Genomic DNA, 16,734 nt, shown 5'->3' with positions numbered 1-16,734 from the left:
TTCTGATTGCACCACAGCTGATACTAGGACTAGCAAAGCCACATGCCTCAGTGTCCTTGGTCTGCTGGAAGAACTAGTGGCACACATAAGAGCGATGAGAATACTAACCAACTTTACAAATTGTAGATATAAGTTATACACGACCCCATGTCACTGGGGATGGGAAGAGACCCAGGTCAGATGTCTCAGCAGTCAGAACTGCACACGCACTGCAGGCGCACCGGAGAACGCTGTGCTAAGAGAACCGGTTCATACGCAGGGTCTCATTTTAGCCTTAGGGGCAGCACTAGGAGGTAGGTGTCTCATATCTTCCTACAGGGGAACAGACCCAGGGAGGTTAGCAGAGTGAGGAGCTCAGACAGTGGTCAAGTGGCAGGGCCCAGATTCAAATCCACACTCTGCGTGCAGACACCCCAGGCCTCGCTGTTCCTGCTCACAGGGCCTGTGAGGGCTGGGGTCACATTCGGCTATCTTGGGTTGAGCACCAGAACAGACTTGAGCCTGGTAGCAGGCTCTGCCCTGGACGGAGGCAACCAAATGGGATTGAGTCACCTGACCCAAGCACAGGAGGGGACAACCAGAAGGCAACAAGAGGAGCAGGTGGAAGGAGCTGAGCAGCAGGTCACGAGGCCTCCTGGCCAGAAGCCCTGAGCTGTGCGTTCCCATGCCCAGGTGTGGCCTTCAGAACTGCATCAGATATCACCAGATAGGTGTTGATGGCGGCATGGGAAAGCACCTGCCCACCCCCAGGTGCAGCCTAACAGAGCCACTGTTCCTGAGCCTGCCCAATGGTGGGGTGGGGCTGCGCCTGGAACGCCTTCCCTGGGATGAGTGGGGGGGATGGCCTGCCCCACAGACTTCACAGACACTGCAGCTGTGCTCCCATCAGGGCACTCTCCTGTCACCGTGACCATCTCTCACTAGTCATGAACTTCACTGGGGATGAGAGCACATCTACTCCCTTTCAGTCCTAGTGTTAGGGCCCTGACCAGGGTAAACTCAAAATCCCTGTGCCCCGCTCAGAATCATAGGAACCAGTAAGTGGCAAGGGGGGAGTCAATGATGCTCCAGAACAGTGCTCTGGTTGTGCTCCACCTTCTTGGTCAGGGAACAGCAGAGTAAGTGAGGGGTCACTAACAAGCAGGGACAAGGGTGGTGTTCAGCAGCTGGGAAGCCAAATCTGAAGGCCTGGAAGGAGTGTGAAGACCCGCACCACACCAGCTGGACTCCCGAGGGGTCTGCTCGGAAAGGGACACACTTTCAGACAAGATGCATTTTCATTAAAAAGGTTATTCACTCCTAGCACCTGAGAAGCTGCCTGTTTGGGGGTGGGGGATGCTCCAAGAGTCATCTGCTTCCACCATTTCAATTTCTACTTCGGAGACGAAGACCAAGAAGGGACAGACTGCAAGTCTCAGCTAGTAAAGGGCAAGCCTGGAACTGCTCACCCACCCAGCTGCCCGCTCTTCAGGGCAGCAGGTGGACTCCGGATTCCACCAGTGGTTATGCTGGTCTGCACCCCTGCTTAGGGGGCCTAGACCTGACGCTGCCTCTTCACACCCACAGGGGAAAGTGCTGGAGGGTGAGGATGGACCCAACTCTGACCACGCCCACCAACCCAGAAGCCTACCCTTGGTGCATGGCATTGGGGCCAAGGACAAACCACAGTGCACTTAGTTTCAAAAACCTGAGGAAGGCCCAGTGCTGTATACATTTAGGAAGATGCTCCAAATGTGGCTCAGAAGGTTCCTCCTGAGGGAGGCCAGCTCTCAGCTGCCTGCTTCTTCTGGGGTAAAAGCCCCCGGTGTCAGTGCAGGCTGGGTTACGGGGACAGCCAAGCAGAGGCGGGACCGATCCTTGCAGCCCAGGCTGGGGCCTGGCCTGGTTCTCGGGCTCACTCTCCACTGTGCCGGGCTTTGCCGGTCAGCCGGCGGCGCTGGGTCTTGCTGGTCCGAGTGGCACTCGGGGGCTTCTTGGTGGAGTCCTGGGCTCGTCGCGGATGTTTCTTCTTGACTTTTTTGCGATTGTGTGCATGCAGTGATGCCGTGAGAGAGGAGATCCTGTGGGAGAGTGGGATGCTAGTGAGGCTAGGGGAACAGGGCATAAGTGAAAGGTTGTGTTTACTTTGGGGAACAGGGCGTAAGTGAAAGGTTGTGTTGAGGTTGACTGACAGCCCAGCTCATGAAGGGGAAGTGAGGACAAGACCACAATATCAGGAGTACCAAACCAAATCCATTCCTAAGGCAGCCTGCTCTGACCGCAAAGGGCCAGCCAGCTCCTTAGCTCAGAGAGAGAAAGGTCTTTACCCCAGGTACGAAGGGCTTCCAGGGTCGGCCGTTCTTTGGGTGGGGTGGGGGACAATGAGGAGAAGCTGAGGACCACATGAGACCCCATACCTGCCCCACCCACAGCACTCCCCGCAAGCCAGCGGGAGGTGGCTCTGCAGGCCAGGTCACCAGGGCAGCCATGCAGAGCAGGCTCATAGGGGAGGACAGGCCAGGCTCACCGCTGGGACAGCAGGGGCTCTCTGGACTTCCTGGGTAAGGCTTTGGTCGGCTTCTCCATCGATGACACCTCCTCCTCAGACCCAGGCCCGGCCCCTGGCTAAAGAAGCATAGGACAAAGATTGTCACAGAGAGCAGTGGACTGGAAGGCCAGGCAACCATGGCTCTATCGAGTGGGGGCACGATTCGCCACATCCCAGGCCTGGGCTGGGACTCAGGGAAGGCTCTGTATGCCCTGGAGCGGGAATCACGCAAGGGAGAGCTGTATTTCAGAGTCCTCTGCTGCCTCAGTTTCCAGTGGGCACGCAACACTCACAGATGGAAGAACTCTAAAACGGGGACAAAACTTGTCTTTGCATTGGACCTTTCAGAAGGTGGAGCACAAAATAGAAGGTGGATAATAACACGTGGTAAGGCAGTGGCTCCAGGACTTAAGCACACTGTAACCCATGATAGAAAATGTGGTTTACCTTGTGACTGTATATACGTGTATACAAATTCCTACACAACCCGGACAGACAGACTCTAACTGCAACTAACTTACTGAGATGCTTTCTGATATTCAATGATAATTCTATTCTATTTCTTTCTTTTTTTTTTTAAATCCTCACCCAAGGATGTGTTTATTGATTTTAGAGAGAGAGGATGGGAAAGAAAGAGAGAGACATCATCAATGTGAGAAACATCAACAGTTGCCCGACTGAGAACAAACGTGCAGCCTAGGTCTGTGCCTTGACCTGGAATCAAATCGGCAACCTTCTGGTGTATGGGACAACGCCGCAACCAACTGAGCTACCCCGGCCAGGGCTACTTCTTTCTCTCCCCGCCCCCCGCTTCTCTCTCTCTCTCTCTCTCTTAGTGCTATTAGAAACCTGCTAATAACTCACACCCCAAAGGTTGAAAACTCACTGTCAGTGCACACAGATGTGCCGTGTTATTATTGCTGCTTACCATGCAATGCGAGTGACCACAGTAAACAGCTATCTTAAGTGCTTCTCGTGGGTTCACCACTTTTAACCTCACAGAAGTCCCACAAGGCAGGTGCTACCATTAGCGAACCTCAATTTACTGATGAAAGGAAGAGGCAAAGCAAAGAGAAGCCCAAGCTCCCGAAGCCACTCAGGGGTGGACTTAGCCTCTGAAGCCCCCGACTCCAGGACTGTGTCTAGGCCCAGAAGGGAAAGAACCCTTTGCACTGGAATCTCCATGACATGGACCAGGGCTGGGAGTGACACTCACATCAGGCGGGGGCAATCCGAGCAGCCGGGCCCCTGAGAGGTCCAGGTCACTGATGGTGGTCACGGTGACTGTGTGGTTGGGGTGGTCATACTGCACTGACTCTGTCTTTGCCGTCACCAGCCGGTCCAGTTCGTCCGCCTCCTCTGTTCAGGGTGAGCACAGAACTGGGCCTCAACACGAGGGCATAAGTAACCAGGCCCCAGCCCCGCCCAGTCCTGGAGTGCAATGGCCCCCTCTACTCTATGGGAGAGTGTCTGGGAGGTCACTGGCTCCAGAGCCTGGCCTGCCAACAAATGCTATAAGTTATCCAACTCCTCCTTTTGTGTTCCAGGAAACCCCCAGACCACATGGTTCCCACCTAAGACAAGCCCAGTGTGACACCAGGAGCTGCTGCTGTCCTTTCCCTCTATCCCCAGTCCCTCCAGGCCTCAGACACTGGGCTGTCGGCTCAGAATCGGTTTACCAAGAGGTTGGGTCTCCTCCTTGTCTCTGAGCCACTCAGATATTGAGGTACCCAAGGACCACTCCTGTCCCCGGGGTCATCACCAAGACCCTCAGAGTTAAGGAAGTCAGCTTCTGTGCAGCCTTACACCCCTAACCTCCCACCCATCAAGGGATTAATAAACCCGGGCCTGTTGGCTATTCTCCAGGTCAGGCCAAGGGTGGGCCTTACCCAGTGCCTCCTCTCTCTCTGCCAGCATTTTCAGGTATTCTTGGTGGCGCTGAAACCAAAAGGGAGGGGGACACAGTGAGTATGATGGCTGTTCAGCCCCACCTCAGGCAGGGGCATTGCTCACCTCCAGGGTGAGTGAAAGACCGGGAGAATCCATCCTAAACCTTCCCCAGACCTGGGCCCACGGTGTCTCTACCTGTACAAACTGCTTCCCAGGCCTGCTCACACCTCCCCTCATCCCTGTAGATGCCCCATTCAGGCCATCCAAGGCTGCGGGTCCCCTGGGGTGAGAGACTCTCCCGCCCTCCCCTCTGCACCTCCTCCCGGAGCTTCTTCTGCTCCTTCTTGAGCCGCTGCTTGATCTCCTCTATGGCTGCCTTCTTTCGCTCCACCTTCCGCTTGTGGAAGCCTGTCAGGTACTCCCTACAGGAAAGAGGCCGGGGAGAATCAGGAGCCACAAGGAAGAGAGGCTCACTCCAAAAACAGCGAAATGGCACCATCCCAAAAATGTACCTGTCAACTCATGTAATCCTCACAACTACCTGTGTAGTGGGTACCAATCCCTGTTTTACAGATGGGGTCATTGAGGCACAGAGAGACAGGGTTACTTGCCCAAGGTCACAGAGTGTAAGGTATGAAAAAGAAGGAGATGGTGCCTCTTCCTACCCACTACCCTCCAGGGCTTTCAGCTTCAAGAGACAGGTGATGGGCGTAGGTTGTGGGCCTTTGAACCTAAACAGGTGGGGCCCCGTCTATACTGCCAAATCCCATTCCCCAGTGAATCAAACCACTTCTAGCAGGACTTTCAAGGCCACCCTTACTCAGACCTCTACACTTTCTGCTGGACCAACACCGCATTTCCAGGGCAGTTGTTCCTTGGACCCATCCATCTGTGTAGGGCCTGTGGGTGCCCCAGCGTTTCTCTCCCTCCATCTATCCGACCTCAGCCCCTCCTCGCCTCTGTAGTACTGACTGCACCATTCCCATCTATTCCGGGCCCCAACACTAGGTTTTTCGATGACACACTACCCTACGCTAAGGTGGCACACACATGTAGGAGTACATGTCTGGTGAGAGAATAAAATGAACTTAAGCCACTCGTTTCATTCGTTTATCGTTTATCTTCAACATTTGAGAGCACTGCATACGGGGCGGCCGGCTGGGCTAGGGAGGTCGAAGCCATTGCTTTGAAACCCGAACTCTCGGCTCTCGGAACCCCCCTCCCTCCGCACACAAAAGAAGCTCAGTGGTTTGGGGCGCGGAGGAGAGCGAAGGGAGGGCGGGGCGAGCGGTTCCATTCCTCAGGCCGGGGGCCGAGAGCGGCCGCTTCCATTCCGCTGTAGAGCGTCCCCGGGGAGCCGCGGAGCACGCCGCGAGGGCGGGGCCGGAAGGGCCCTGGGCGTGAGCGTGCGCGGCGCGGGGATGGCGTAGGCCTTGCCCGGCAGCCGGAGGGGATGCGGACCGCTTAGCACTCACCGCCGCTTCTCCTCGTCGAAGCTGAGAACGAGCCGCGGCCGCCGGTTGTCGCCGTCTCGCTTCTTCTTCTTGTTGCGGCCCATAACTGTGAGGCCTGGGCGTGCGGCTCCCGCTCCCTAAGACACTTCCGGTGTAGCGTCCTCAGCCTTCCGGGCGCGCCTCGCAACGACGCTCCGCGGTTCCATTCACCAGAGCTTGTCTCTTAAAGGGACCGCCCCAGCCGGTCTCCCCACTCCTCCCTTCTGCGTGTAACTAGCAGAAATCTGCCCGGCGACTCCCAGCCCCATTCCTTCTAGACAAGCACGGTACCTGACGCGGAGTAGGTCCTCAATATGGAGTTATTAGTGAATGACCAAAGATTGCTGATCCTTTTTTTTTTTGCTTTTAGTGTTTTTATTTATTTTTATATTTTTTTATTGATTTCAGAGAGGAAGGGAGAGGGAGAGAGAGATGGAAATATCAATGATGAGAGAGAATCATGATCGGCTGCCTCCTGCACACCCCCTACTGGGGATCGAGCCCCCCAACCCAGGCATGTGCCCCTGACCGGAATCGAACCTGGGACCCTTCAGTCCTTAGGCTTACGCTCTATCCACTGAGCCAAACTCGCTAGGGCTTATTGATTTCAGAGAGGAAGGGAGAAGGGGAGAACTAAACGCTCCCTACTGGGGATAGAGCCGCAACCCAGACATGTGCCCTGACCAAGAATCAAACCTGGTTCATGGGTGAATGCTCAGCCACTGAGCCACACCAGACGGGCCTGATCTTGCTTTTGATTCTGATGTTCACTTGCGGGTGCTCTCCAAGATCACGTTTCTGGACGTAAACTACCTGGATTAGAAACCTGGTATCCCAATTACAACTGTGGGTGCTGGACCAGTTGCCTTTGCTGTGCCTGAACTGCCGTTTGTAAAATGGGGATAATTATAGCGAACTTTGTAGTGTTACTGTAAGGCAGTGGTTTTCCAACTTTGGTGTGCACCAGAATCTCCTGGGGTGGGAGTGGGGGTTGCTGAAACCCAGATCCCTTGGCCCCACTCCAGAGTTTCTGATTCAGCAGGTCAGGAGTGACCCCCAGAATTTGCATTTCTAACACTTCACCAGCTGATGTTGCTGGTCCACGTACCAAACTTTGAGAACATGATTGTGAGGACTAAATGAGTTATGTAACACGTGTATAACATAATCATGCCACACGTTTACTATACAAGCCGTCTCCCCTCTCTATGCCTCAGTTTCTCCAAGTATGGAGTACGGGTGTCATAACTAACCCTCTACTGGAAATGAAGGCACGGTGGTTAAAGCAATTCACTAAAACAACACCTGAAGGGGAATTTTAGTAACTGGGATTACATGCCTGAATCTCCCTGTAAACAATAATATAAATGGAGCCACTTTAAAATGGAGCCAGAGCCGCCATCCCAGATTATGCCTCAAATCTTTGGAAAGTAAAAAACAGGGCAAAGGAACCTCTAGACAGGGCCTCAGCCACCTTGTTTCCCTAAGAACTGTTTGCAGAGATAATAAGAAAGCAGATATGGTGACTAATGGAATGATGACTACTGGACGGAAAATTTAAAACATTGTTTAGCATTCACATCACTATGTTGTTATCTGCACCGATAGAAATGCCTTCCTTCTATGATATGATTGTCCCCCTTCCCTGTCTCATAAATACCACTTGCCTTTGTCTCCTAATCAGAGTGATTGTTTGGGCTTTTGTCTGCATTAATGATTCCTTAATAACTATCCTTACTGGTCTCAAGTAAATGCTTGTTGGCCTCTCACTTTGTGTTTTTTTAAAAAATATATTTTATTAATTTTTTACAGAGAGGAAGGGAGAGGGATAGAGAGTTAGAAACATCGATGAGAGAGAAACATCGATCAGCTGCCTCCTACACACCCCCTACTGGGGATGTGCCCGCAACCAAGGTACATGCCCTTGACCGGAATCGAACCTGAGACCTTTCAGTCCGCAGGACGACGCTCTATCCACTGAGCCATACCGGTTTCGGCTTGACCTCTTACTTTGAAGGGCCCCTTTAATTCTTAGGGTAGCACTCCATTCTCAAGGCATCTGTGCTGGGTGGTCCTACAGACTGCAGGAGTTCACGGTTGGCTCCTCCGTTGTGGAGTGCTTCCCAGAGGTGGTGACCCCAGAACAGCTGAGACTGGGGATATAAGAAGCATTAAAAGACTCTTAGGCCGTAACCGGTTTGGCTCAGTGGATAGAGCGGCGGCCTTCGGACTGAAAGGTCCCAGGTTCGATTCCAGTCAAGGGCATGTACCTTGGTTGCGGGCACATCCCCAGTAGGGGGTGTGCAAGAGGCAGCTGATCGATGTTTCTCTCTCATCGATGTTTCTAACTCACTATCCCTCTCTCTCCTCTCTGTAAAAAATATATAATATATATATATATATGTATATATATATATATATATAAAAGATGACTCTTAAAAAAAAAAAGACTCTTAGGACCCATCCCTCTCCTTTGATAAGTGAATGGATCCCAGAGAGCAAGTAAGCACTCTGAGTGCCGGTTGAATGCCAGGCACACAGAGAAGGGAACGAGCCCGGCCAGCTTGGCTCAGTGGTTGAGCGTCGACCTATGAACCAGAAGGTCACAGTTCAATTCCCCCCAGTCAGGGCACATGCCCAGGTTGCGGCTCAATCCCCAGTGTGGGCCGTGCAGGAGGCAACTGATCAATGATTCTCTCTCATCATTGATGTTTCTCTCTCTCTCTCCCTCTCCCTTCCTCTCTGAAATCAATAAAAAACATTTTTAAAAAGAGAGAGAGAAAGGAACGATACTACAGTATTATCTCAGAGAGGGAAGTGACTTGTCCGGGGTTACACTGCTACTCTGTGCGGGACCTCGTGTGGGGAACTGTGCAGTTGGCCTTTGCAGCCCACCCAGCCTGAGCTGCTGGCCCACGTGGGGCTCAGCAAGGCCTCAGCCACCAAAGCTCCCAATGCAGAGTGAAGTCCGCCATCTCTGGCAGGTGCTTTTGCTCCAAACTCTTCCTAGGGAGCTTCAGGCCCTCTTGCCCGAGCTAAGGAAACGAGGGACTGGCAATCCCATCCAGATTCCAAAAACTTGAGAGCCTTTTACTGCAGCTCACAGTCTAAAACACCCACCACCTTCTGGGGATTATTTTTGATATTTTGATGTTTCTTGAACACCTATTGTGTGCCAGGCATAGCAAGAGATGGCACATTCTCTCAGTAGAAGTGCTGATGAAGATAATGAGCAAAAGGAATTTTGCTATTTATTTAGCTCCTTACACAATTATCTCTTTTGAGGCATGAGCCTCATTTTAGTGAGGCCCAGAGAGGTACAGTCACTTGCCCAAGGCAAGAAGATCAAGTGCCGAGGGTGGCGCCCAGGTGGTCTAAGGGCAGAGTTCTTAATTTTTCTGGACCGAGTTTCATAGGCTCTTGATGCACAATGAGTCTTAAAAGAGGTGAATCCAGTCAGGGGCACATGCCCGGGTTGCGGGCTTGATCCCCAGCAAGGGGCATGCAGGAGGCAGCCAATCAATGATTCTCTCTCATCATTGATGTTTCTATCTCTCTCCCTCTCCCTTCCTCTCTGAAATCCATACAAATATATTTTTTTTAAAAAGAGGTGACCGAAACCGGTTTGGCTCAGTGGATAGAGCATCAGCCTGTGGACTGAAAGGTCCCAGGTTCGATTCCGGTCAAGAGCATGTACCTTGGTTGTGGGCACATCTCCAGTGGGGGGTATGCAGGAGGCAGCTGATTGATGTTTCTCTCTCATCGATGTTTCTAATTCTCTATCCCTCTCCCTTCCTCTCTGTAAAAAATCAATAAAATTTATTTAAAAAAAAAAAGAGGTGAAGGAAACCAACATTTACAGAGTCCTTACTATGTGCCACACCCCATACATTCTGTACCTTATCTCAGCAAATCCTTGCAACAACCCCATAGGGCAGATACTAGTATCAATGCAATTTGATAGATGAGGAAACAGGTTCAGAGACGTTCAGTAACTGATCTGAGGGCAAACGGTGATGGAGCTGGGGTTTGAACACAGGTTAGACCCCAGCCCAGTTTCCTTCCTTCATAGGTAGTGGTCTCTCTGCTTACCTGTCCCAGGGCTTTCCTCTGGCTCCATGTAGTCCCAGTTCTGGTGTATTGTGGGTGTTCAGCCAGTTTAGGGAGAATCAATGGGAGTGAACTCTCAGGACCAGAGAAAGGCAGTTGAGGGGACACTTTCTCCAATGTCCAGCAGAGGGCGCCCTCCCATAACCAGATTTCCAAAGCTGTTTCTGGGTGGCCACTTGGGTGACTCAGGAGAGCCTGGAGATTGGGTGTGGCTCTTAGGAGGCCCAGCATGTGCGCTCCTTCCTTCCTGGCCCTCTCATAGAAATGTGCTTCCTAGGGGACCCGCCGAGGTGGGAATCTTCCACCCAAAAGGGCCCAGGTGTGAGTAATAACCCCCATTTTATAGGTGAGGAAACGAAGGCTGGAGACAGACAAGACCTACCCAGGGCCCCACAGCTGCTGCTGGCTGTTCTGGGGAGTGAGATTTGCCAAGCTCAGCTGGGTGTGGTACAGACCAGGGCATCACATTGCCACTCAGAGCCTTGAGTGCAGTGGGGGTGAGAATCCACTGTTTACCATGGGCCTTGCACTAATCTTCACCTCTTTCACACATTTCTCTTAATCCTCACAACTGGTTATGTGCTAACCGCCCCCCCCCCCCCACACACACACACATACATGATTAACCAAGGCTCAGGTCAGTTAATGCACACAAGGCCACACAGCTGTCGCCCTCACCACTGTCTGAACCAGCTCTTTCGAGCTCATGAGAACAAATGAGGGGCCCAGTTACCCTTCTCTGTGCTGCCCCAGACACCATGGCATGAATCAGTCTGTCCTTGCCTCTTTCCCCCTGGTTTCATTTATTCATCTTTTGAGCACCTACTGTGTGCTGGGGCCCACTAGGGTTGGGAGCTGTGTGTCACCAAGTCTCCTACTATGTACGAAGCTCTCTTCTCGGCCCAGGGGACTCAGATGTCCCTGGCACTTAGCAGGTGTGCATCAAGGCAGTGGATGGAAGAAAGGGGCAGAGCCTGGGGGGGTTAGTGGAACATGCCCTCTCTCACACACACACACACACACACACACACACACACACACACGAGGCCGGTTCAGGGGGAAGAGGCAGCTGCCTTTATTGGGTGCTATGGTTTGGCTGGCTTCAATCAAAGGCCACACACTTGATCATGAAGTCACCTTCAGCTGTCAGGTAATTGATGGCCTCCAGGTTGAGGCGGTTGGGGAACTTGAATGAGTGTCCATCTGGCAGCTGGATGGTCAGGTCGGCCTGGTCGAAGGAGATGCACACCTTGGGAGAGGAAAAGGGCAGTGAGCAGTGTCCCCAGTGCGAGTCTGGGTGTAGCTACAGCCATGGCCCGAAGGCCACGGGCCCTCCCAGAGCCCTTTCCTCCCGTAGCCCTGACAGCCCTACCTCACGGGTGAGTCCGCTGAGCTTGGGAGAGGGGGATGACACAGCAGGTGAGGGAGGGAGAGAAGGGGGTGGGCAGGAAGGGCAAGGTGGGGCCTAGGTCTCTAGCCACTAAACCCAGCTCTGCCCCAGTCCACCCAGCCCCAGGCCCCAGCCCACCTCTGCAACACTTCCAGGCTGGAAGGGGAAGGCAGACTCCCGCTGCTCAGCCCCCCAGGCCCCGCCATCCTTGCTGTTACACACAATGGTGTTGATGTCTCCATGCATATTGAAGCGAGGGTTGAAGTGCAGGCACATATTGTTGTCATCTTTGCCCAGGTTCAGCGAGAAGCTAGGGGGTAACAGGTGGGAGGGATTGAGGTCTCCAAGGCCAAGGCAGCCCCCTCAGACCAACCATTCTCTGGCATTCAATGCATAGAGAGCTGGGAGAATGCATTGAGCCCGGAGGTGAGAAACCTGATTCTATCTCTTGGCCTGGCCGCCACCTTGATGTGTGACCTTGAACAAGGCCCTGCTACTCTCTGGGTCTCAGTTTCCTCATCTGCACAATGAGGACCACACCAGAAGGATCTCTGTGGGTCTTGCTGTGCTGACAGCCAAGACACTTGCAGACTGTAGTGTGCGGCCCAGCCCTTTGGCCAAGGTCGGAGACTCGCTCCAGAAGACCTCAGGGAGTGTAAGTGTCCCGTCTGTCTTTGTATCCTTGGTGCAATAGGCACTCAATAGCTGTGGGGCGAATGAACAAATCATAACACATTTGCTAAGTGGAGGTAATAGCAATCCTGGCCCCTGAGGTTTGGTAAGAATGAAATGAATAATGCATGCGGCTCTGATCATGTCAGCTGATCATCTCCTCCTCACTGCGAGATCCGGCATCTCACATCCTCCACACAACCACAGACCCCTTGTTTTGGTTACTGATTAACAGACTGAGGCTCAATGCAGTTGGTTGACTAGTCCAAGGTCGGTCACTTGGCTGCTGAGAAAATAGACCAGCTGGCCGAATGATGAGTGAAGGAAGGACTGAAGGAATGAAAGGTTGAGCGCTGGGCTGCGGGTGAAGAACGCAGGAGGGACCTCAGAGGGAGAGCATAGGGCGGGACACCCCTCCCATTTCCCTCTCCCCGCCCTGCTCCCGCCCGGCAGCCTCAGGTCCCGCCCAGAGCCTGGAGGAGGCCGAGGTAGGCGATGGAGCCGCAGCTGGTTTAGTTTAAGAGCAGGGAGGGGAGGGGGCGACCATGGTGGAGGCACCCAGATCCCGCGGAGGAAGTGACTCATCCAGAAAACCCAGCCTCGGCCTCCCGCCGCCAGAAGGGAGGGCAGAGTCAGGCCTGGCTGGCCACGCCCCTACCTGACCTGTGCTGGACCCTCCGGCGCCCAGACCCGGCCACTGCCTCCCGCCACTCCCGCCTTCGCCCCCTCACCTCTTGGCTTCGGGGGCTATCTCGCCCTGCACTCGGAGGCGCTGCCCAGGTTTGAGACTCAGGTTGCTGACGACCAAATTCTGCAGGCAAGACCCCACCCAGACCGGTTAGAGGATGCAGTGTCCCTGGGGTTGGGGTCCTCTGACCTGGTCAGCTGGGAAATCAGGTGCAAGTTCTAGCTTTCCTCTCTCTCTCTGTGGCCCTGGGCGATTCCCTGATTCCCTGCTCCCAACCGGGTCAGTTTCCTCTCTGTAACATGACTGAGGTTCTAGAATCCAAGGTCTAGAAGTTTCTGCGGTTCAGCGCGGAGATTTTGGATTCAGGGTGCTCTAGTGCCTCGTGGAACAGACGGAGAGAATCAGACTCTTTGTGAGGGAGGGAGCCGGTGCAAAGGAGGGTGGATGGCGGGGCCTGCCCCTCTGCTGGAGAAGAAGGGCCTGGGGCTGGGAGACCCCCCACCAGCCCCTCTGCAGAGAGGAGGGCGGTGGAGAGGAGGCCCCACGGAGCAGGGCCAGGCTCCTTTAGGAGGAGAGACCTGGTCCGAGCTGGCAGTCTGGCTGGCTGGGGGTTAACAAGATTGAACGCACAGATTAACTGCCAGTGAGTGGTTCCTTCTGCCAGAAACTTGAACGGTTTCCCTCAGGGCCTGGGGAAGATCCCCGCCTCCTTCTCTCCCCCAGCCCCCACCTGACCAGCCTGGACAGAGCCCCTTCCACCCACTAACCCGGGGAGGCCCCTTTCCCGGGCAGCCATCTCGGGTCCTGGCGCCTTTTCAGGCTCTCTGGAGCAGAGGGTGACGGCCCTGGCCGGGTGACTGGGAACAGCTGCAGCGGGGTGGCTTTTTGGGGTGGAGGAGGGGGAAGGGACAGTGGCCTGGGTGCCATCAAAGGGCCTACCCCCGCCCCCCCCCCAAGCTGGCCACACCCTTTCTACTCCTACTTATCAGAGAGCTGCTGAATGTCGGACCTTGGCAGAAATAACTGTGCTGTCAGACCCTGGAGGAATCCAGAAAATTCTTAAGCCTGAGAAGGTCATGGGAGACCCTGGTGCCCACCCCCATCTTACAGATGGGACCACTAAGGGCCCAGAAAAGAGAAGATACTTGCTCGTGGCCACACCGTGGGGCCTACAACCCTGACTGCCCCCACTCTCCCAGCTGTCTGCCCCCACGCCACCCCGAGCCTTGGGGCGGGGTCCCCGCACTCACACAAGCCATGACTGAGGACAGAAAAATGGTCTTGGGAACTGCAGCACCAGCTGTCTGAAGACTCCACCCGAGAGATGGGCCCTGAGCTGCTCCCACCCTTTTAACTGGACCAGACCCCGGTGAGTCCCGCCCCCTGGAAGCTCAGCCAATTGTAAGTCAGGACAGGGATAGGGGCCAGTGGAGGCGGAGTCAATGGACTTTTGTAGCCAGTTCTGGAGCAGAGCTGACCAATCAGAATGGTGACCCCCCGTTCCATGCCTCCGTAGCCACGCCCCCAGGGCCCAGGCTCCTCCTCTCATTCTCCCTCATCCCTCCCCAGCCCCCAGGAAAAAATTGTGCTGTGGCAGGGATTGGGGGAAGCCAACGGAAAATAGTTTGAGGATGAGCTAGGCCCAGGAGTTGGCGGGAAGGGGCCTAGGGCCAGCAGGCTGAGCTAGGGGGTACCCAGGGAAGACCGCGGAGGGGGTGCAGGGTCCTTCGGGGAATTAGACCTGGGGTTCCTGAGGCTGCACCCTGGCACGGCCAGGGTGTGACCCATTCTGTAGGCCTATGCAGAGGGCCCAGGACCCATTAACCACAAGGCCCGGCCCTACCCCGGGCCTCCCCCGGAAGCAGGGATTGTGGCTGCAGTTGCGCGTGCTTGTCACTAATGCTAAAGAAAGGCTGGGCCGGATGCCAAGTCTGAGGCAGCTGCCAGGGTTCAGGGCTCAGGCCTCGGCCCTCCTGAGGCGCCTGCAGGGGATCCTCCAAGAGCCCCTGCTTGACAGCCTCTGGCCTGTCTCAGAGGGTCAGGTGGGGGGGCGGGGGAGGAGGGAGGAGGGGAGGCAGCTGCTGACCCAAGCCTTGCGGGGTTAGGGTCCCTGCTCTGTGCACCCCGTCCACCCTCCTCACATCTCTCCCTCCAAGGCCAGGCACAGCCTTACCTTTCCCATCTGGTTAGCAGATATTTTACTGAACATCTATTATGTGCCTGGCCCTGAGCTGGTCTGAAAGGATTCAAAGAATGGAACCCTCCCAGTCCCTGCTCCCAGGTAGCCCACTGTTAGGGCGGAATCTGGCCATGAACCCAATGAAGGAATAGCATGATGTCAGCTCTAAGACAAGTCACGAGTAAGCACCTTGGTGGGATGGAGGTTGTCCAGAATGTGAGGGTGGCCTTGAAGGATGCGTGCAGGAGGAGGGCTGGCATTCCAGCCTGGGCAGAGGACCCGAAATGAGAAAGCACAGGCTTGGGGAGCAGTGAGCATCTGGCCACGGCTGGAGTTTAGGGTGTCTTGTGGAAACATGGAGCATGAGGCTGGGAGGCCAACAGTACCTGGATGATGAAAGGCCTCACTGAGGGGCTTGGACGTGCTTTTATCTGAGGGTGCTGGGGAGCCACAGGAGGTTATGGGGAGGGTGAGTATTGAGGCCAGATTTGGGCTTCAGGGAGGATCACTGCAGCAGCAGAGTTGGGGTGAGTTGGAGGGGTGCTCATGTCACACTCAGGAACCAGGTGGAGAGAGGGTGTGGGGAGCACTGGGCAAGGTGGGAAGCTACTAGGGAGGTTGTCAACGGGACAACTTGCTTCTCCACATCACCGTCCTCCTCCTGCAATTGGCAGCGCCCAAAAGGAAAGAAGATGTGGACCAGGAGTGACTCACATCTGGAGGTCAGGCCAGCAAATCCACCCTGCCCCCCATTACCTCCCCAGTCCAGCCTCCACTGTCCCACACCCCACGGGCCACCTTCCTCCAAGGACTGAAGCCCACCCTGCACGGGAGGACCAGGAAGATGGGGAGTACATGGGATCGCAAGGCAGGCCCAGAGGGGAGGCTGAGCCATACCCGCTGTGAGCCCCTTCCCGCTCCTCCCAGACCGAGCCTGCGGCCTCAGAACTCAACCACAGCAGCTGCGCTTTTTCCTCCAGGGCCTTTCCCAAACCTCAGCCTAGGGAGGGGGTGAGGAGGGGGGGGCAGCTCCACTGCCTCTCCTCTGTGCTTCTCCTCCAAGGGCCACAGGCACCCTCTCTGCCTGATCACGAGTCAGGGCGTTTCGGGAGGAGGCCCAGGCCAAGGACAGAGGTGCTTCGGGCCCAGTCCTTGCCCAGCTGGGCCAGGTGGGCCAGGCCGGCGTTCCAGCCCAGTAGTTAGGCTCTCAGGACCCAGAGCTAATTCTCCATCCCTCCCCCTGGAAGACTGCCCACACCCGGAGGGTTTGCCGTCGGACAAGGGGCTGCCTGCTCCTCTTCAGCATCTGGCTGGCCGCGGGCTGGCAGAGAGAGAGAGAGACACCGTGTGGCACGGAGAATAGGCCCCGGAAAGGCCCCTTCGGGAGTTTGGAGACTTGGGTGTTGGTCGTAGCCCTGCCATGCCCTCCCCAAGGCATCCTGGTAAGTCCCTTCTCCCTGCTTGCCTCAGTCTCCCCATCTGTACTATGGGGAGGTGAAACCTGTTCTGTACAAGGTTAGCCCAAGATGGAGTTCTGGTCTAAATGGATGGTGTGTGTTTTTCATAGTCTCAGAAGGTCTTAGCTTCTTTCCCCAGGCTGTTTACCTCCAGGGGTCAACCCCTCTGCGAGGTCCCTCCACCCCCCCTCATCCCCATCAGTCTCCTGCCGAGGCAGGGGGCAGGAGTCTCCAGGGCCCGTGGTTTTCCTGGGGGGAGGAACAGGGACAGGGTGGATTGTGTGGTGGCGCCTACTTATCGGCCAGGCCCTGTGCCCGGCGCCTCGCT

General features: G+C 55.1%; 2 protein-coding genes across 2 annotated transcripts; both read right to left on the bottom strand.

Annotated features, from left to right (window-relative positions):
- Window positions 1-1,643: 1,643 nt before the first annotated feature.
- NOL12 (nucleolar protein 12) lies at window positions 1,644-6,044 on the bottom strand. Its single transcript, XM_008144647.3, has 6 exons — window positions 5,893-6,044; window positions 4,734-4,839; window positions 4,417-4,465; window positions 3,744-3,886; window positions 2,507-2,604; window positions 1,644-2,060 (listed from the first exon to the last, which is right to left on the bottom strand). Exons 1-6 carry the CDS (start codon window positions 5,973-5,975, stop codon window positions 1,895-1,897), a joined length of 645 nt encoding a protein of 214 aa, XP_008142869.2. The 5' UTR covers window positions 5,976-6,044; the 3' UTR covers window positions 1,644-1,894.
- A 5,027-nt stretch (window positions 6,045-11,071) lies between these two features.
- LGALS1 (galectin 1) lies at window positions 11,072-14,111 on the bottom strand. The gene is made up of 4 exons (XM_008144648.3): window positions 14,021-14,111; window positions 12,814-12,893; window positions 11,549-11,720; window positions 11,072-11,269 (listed from the first exon to the last, which is right to left on the bottom strand). Exons 1-4 carry the CDS (start codon window positions 14,027-14,029, stop codon window positions 11,123-11,125), a joined length of 408 nt encoding a protein of 135 aa, XP_008142870.1. The 5' UTR covers window positions 14,030-14,111; the 3' UTR covers window positions 11,072-11,122.
- Between the last annotated feature and the right edge of the window lie 2,623 nt (window positions 14,112-16,734).

Source organism: Eptesicus fuscus, chromosome 7, assembly GCF_027574615.1.
Source record: "Eptesicus fuscus isolate TK198812 chromosome 7, DD_ASM_mEF_20220401, whole genome shotgun sequence".
NCBI lineage: Eukaryota > Metazoa > Chordata > Mammalia > Chiroptera > Vespertilionidae > Eptesicus > Eptesicus fuscus.
This window is presented reverse-complemented; position numbering and strand designations above follow the sequence as displayed.